The sequence below is a fragment of the Bison bison genome, unplaced genomic scaffold, assembly GCF_000754665.1.
Source record: "Bison bison bison isolate TAMUID 2011002044 unplaced genomic scaffold, Bison_UMD1.0 scf7180017864492, whole genome shotgun sequence".
Taxonomy (NCBI): domain Eukaryota; kingdom Metazoa; phylum Chordata; class Mammalia; order Artiodactyla; family Bovidae; genus Bison; species Bison bison.
The window spans coordinates 4,822,009-4,823,876 of NW_011495051.1; the positions used below are offsets into that span (position 1 = coordinate 4,822,009).

The following is a 1,868-nucleotide window of genomic DNA, read 5'->3' on the forward strand; positions in this document are numbered from 1 at the left end:
CCCCCCCACTGCCACAGCCCCACCTTGTCGTAGGTGCCCCTCTTGAGGATCTTCTCTGGCTTGCCGCAGGGCTCCGGGCTCCGGCGGCCTGAGGCCTGTGGGGTGAACCCCAGTCAGTGTGAGTGCCAGCTTGTGCCCCCTTCCCCAGCCCCCACTGGGCCCACCCGTTGTCCCTCCTCTGGCCCTGGACCCGGCTGTAAGAGCAGCCCATCCCACTGGAACCTGAGAGGTGAGCTGACCTTCTACTGTGTCCCCACCCTCAGCCTCAGAGACTTGGCAAATGCCAGGCCCAACCCTCAGCTGGCCTCCAGGAGGTTACCTTGCTGTTGGGTGGAGGTGGCTTTTTGGGTGGAGGGGGCTCCCGGCTAGGTAGGCAGGAGTCTCCACTATTGTCGCTCTCGCTGTCACTGAAGCTCAACCTGAACGTGGAAATGACCCCATTAGGCTTCGGCCACCCAGAGCTCCGGGGAGGCAGTCCTGCCCAGCAGACCCCCAGTGAAGCTCTGGGATGGACTCAGCCCTCCCCGGGGTCAGGCCAGTACCCAGAGTTCCCCCTACAGGTCCAAAGACCCCCTCACCCAGCTCTAGGCAGCCACTGCCAACTTAACAGTAAAAAAAAAAGTCTCTGAGCTGCAGTCAAAGAGCAAGGAACCCAGAGATCAGCATGGTTGCCCTGTGAGGCTCTGAGGTCCCCCTGGGTCTCTGGAGTCCCTGTGTGTCTCTGAGGTCAGAACTCCAGGTGGATGGGCTCCACGCTCACTGCTGTGTGGGTGGAGGGGCCTGCAGGAGAGACATGGCCAGCGGCGGATGGTTCCACCTCAGCCTGACACCCCAGGAGCAAAGGGCACAGTGCCCTTTGTGCCCAAGTGGTAACCTCAGACGCCCATCCTCTCCTGGGGGGCTCCAGTCTGCACCCCTCCATGGGTGGCACCTCCTCACGGAGGGAAGGGTGTGGCTGCCTGAGGCCCCCAGCCAGCCTGCACCTGACAGCCGCTTCTCTCCGCTCACACCGCCCTCAGTCTGGACAGAAAGGCCTGGCCCACCACTTCAGCTTTTCCCAGAACCCCCCTCCCCCACAGCTCAGCACGGGGTGCAGACGGAGCCCCTCTCCAGCTCCTCTCCTCCCACTGCTCTTGGGTAGCCATGCACAGTACCCTTGGGCAGAACCCATCGGGTACATGGTCACTCCTGCCTGCTGCCTCTCTCCTGCTGAGCTGGGCTTTGGCATAAAGGCAGGGCCAGAATGCTGGCCACAGCCTCGACCCTCAGGGGCTCCTGCCTCGTGCACCCCTAGGCCAGCCAGGCCTGCCCGTTTCCCTGGCTCCAGTCCTCTGCTCTCCTCACCACCTCCCCAGAGGCAGAGCACCAGGGTGAAGCAGACAGTCCATCTCTTCGTCGCCTGAGAGGAACTGCTGGTGAGCATGCCCAGGAGTGGCCTGCCTGCCTTGTCTCTACGAGGCAGCAGCTGGGCACCAGCGTTAGGGTCCACGGGGCCCCTTTCCTGATGGACGCAGTGCCCCAGGCAGCCCCATCCTGCTTTCCACCTGCACCCCTTCAACCCAGCAGAGAGAGGTCTTCTGACACTCGCTCAGGCCTGGCACTGCCACCAGAGTAGGCACACATTCACCAGCCCTTGAGCCCCCTACATCCAGTTCCAGCAGGATCCACGCTTGGGATCCATACTCAGGATCCACATTTGGAATCCACACTCAGGGTCCACACTAAGGCCCGCACTCAGTCACCAGCACCACAATGCCCGTTTCCCTGGCTCCAGTCCTCTGCTCTCCTCACCACCTCCCCAGAGGCAGAGCACCAGGGTGAAGCAGACAGTCCATCTCCTCATCACCTGAGAAGAACTGCTGGTGAGC

The 1,868-nt window shown here is 62.5% G+C and overlaps 1 protein-coding gene across 1 annotated transcript in view; it reads right to left on the minus strand.

Annotated features, from left to right (window-relative positions):
- The window catches only part of MLLT1 (myeloid/lymphoid or mixed-lineage leukemia (trithorax homolog, Drosophila); translocated to, 1), a 60,400-nt gene that overhangs the window by 3,086 nt on the left and 55,446 nt on the right, over positions 1 to 1,868 (minus strand). Inside the window, exons 8-9 of the mRNA XM_010828463.1 lie at positions 320 to 503; positions 24 to 95 (exon numbers count right to left, since the gene is read on the minus strand). Coding sequence (XP_010826765.1) covers positions 24 to 95; positions 320 to 503 — 256 coding nt within the window. The remainder of the gene's footprint in view (positions 1 to 23; positions 96 to 319; positions 504 to 1,868) is intronic.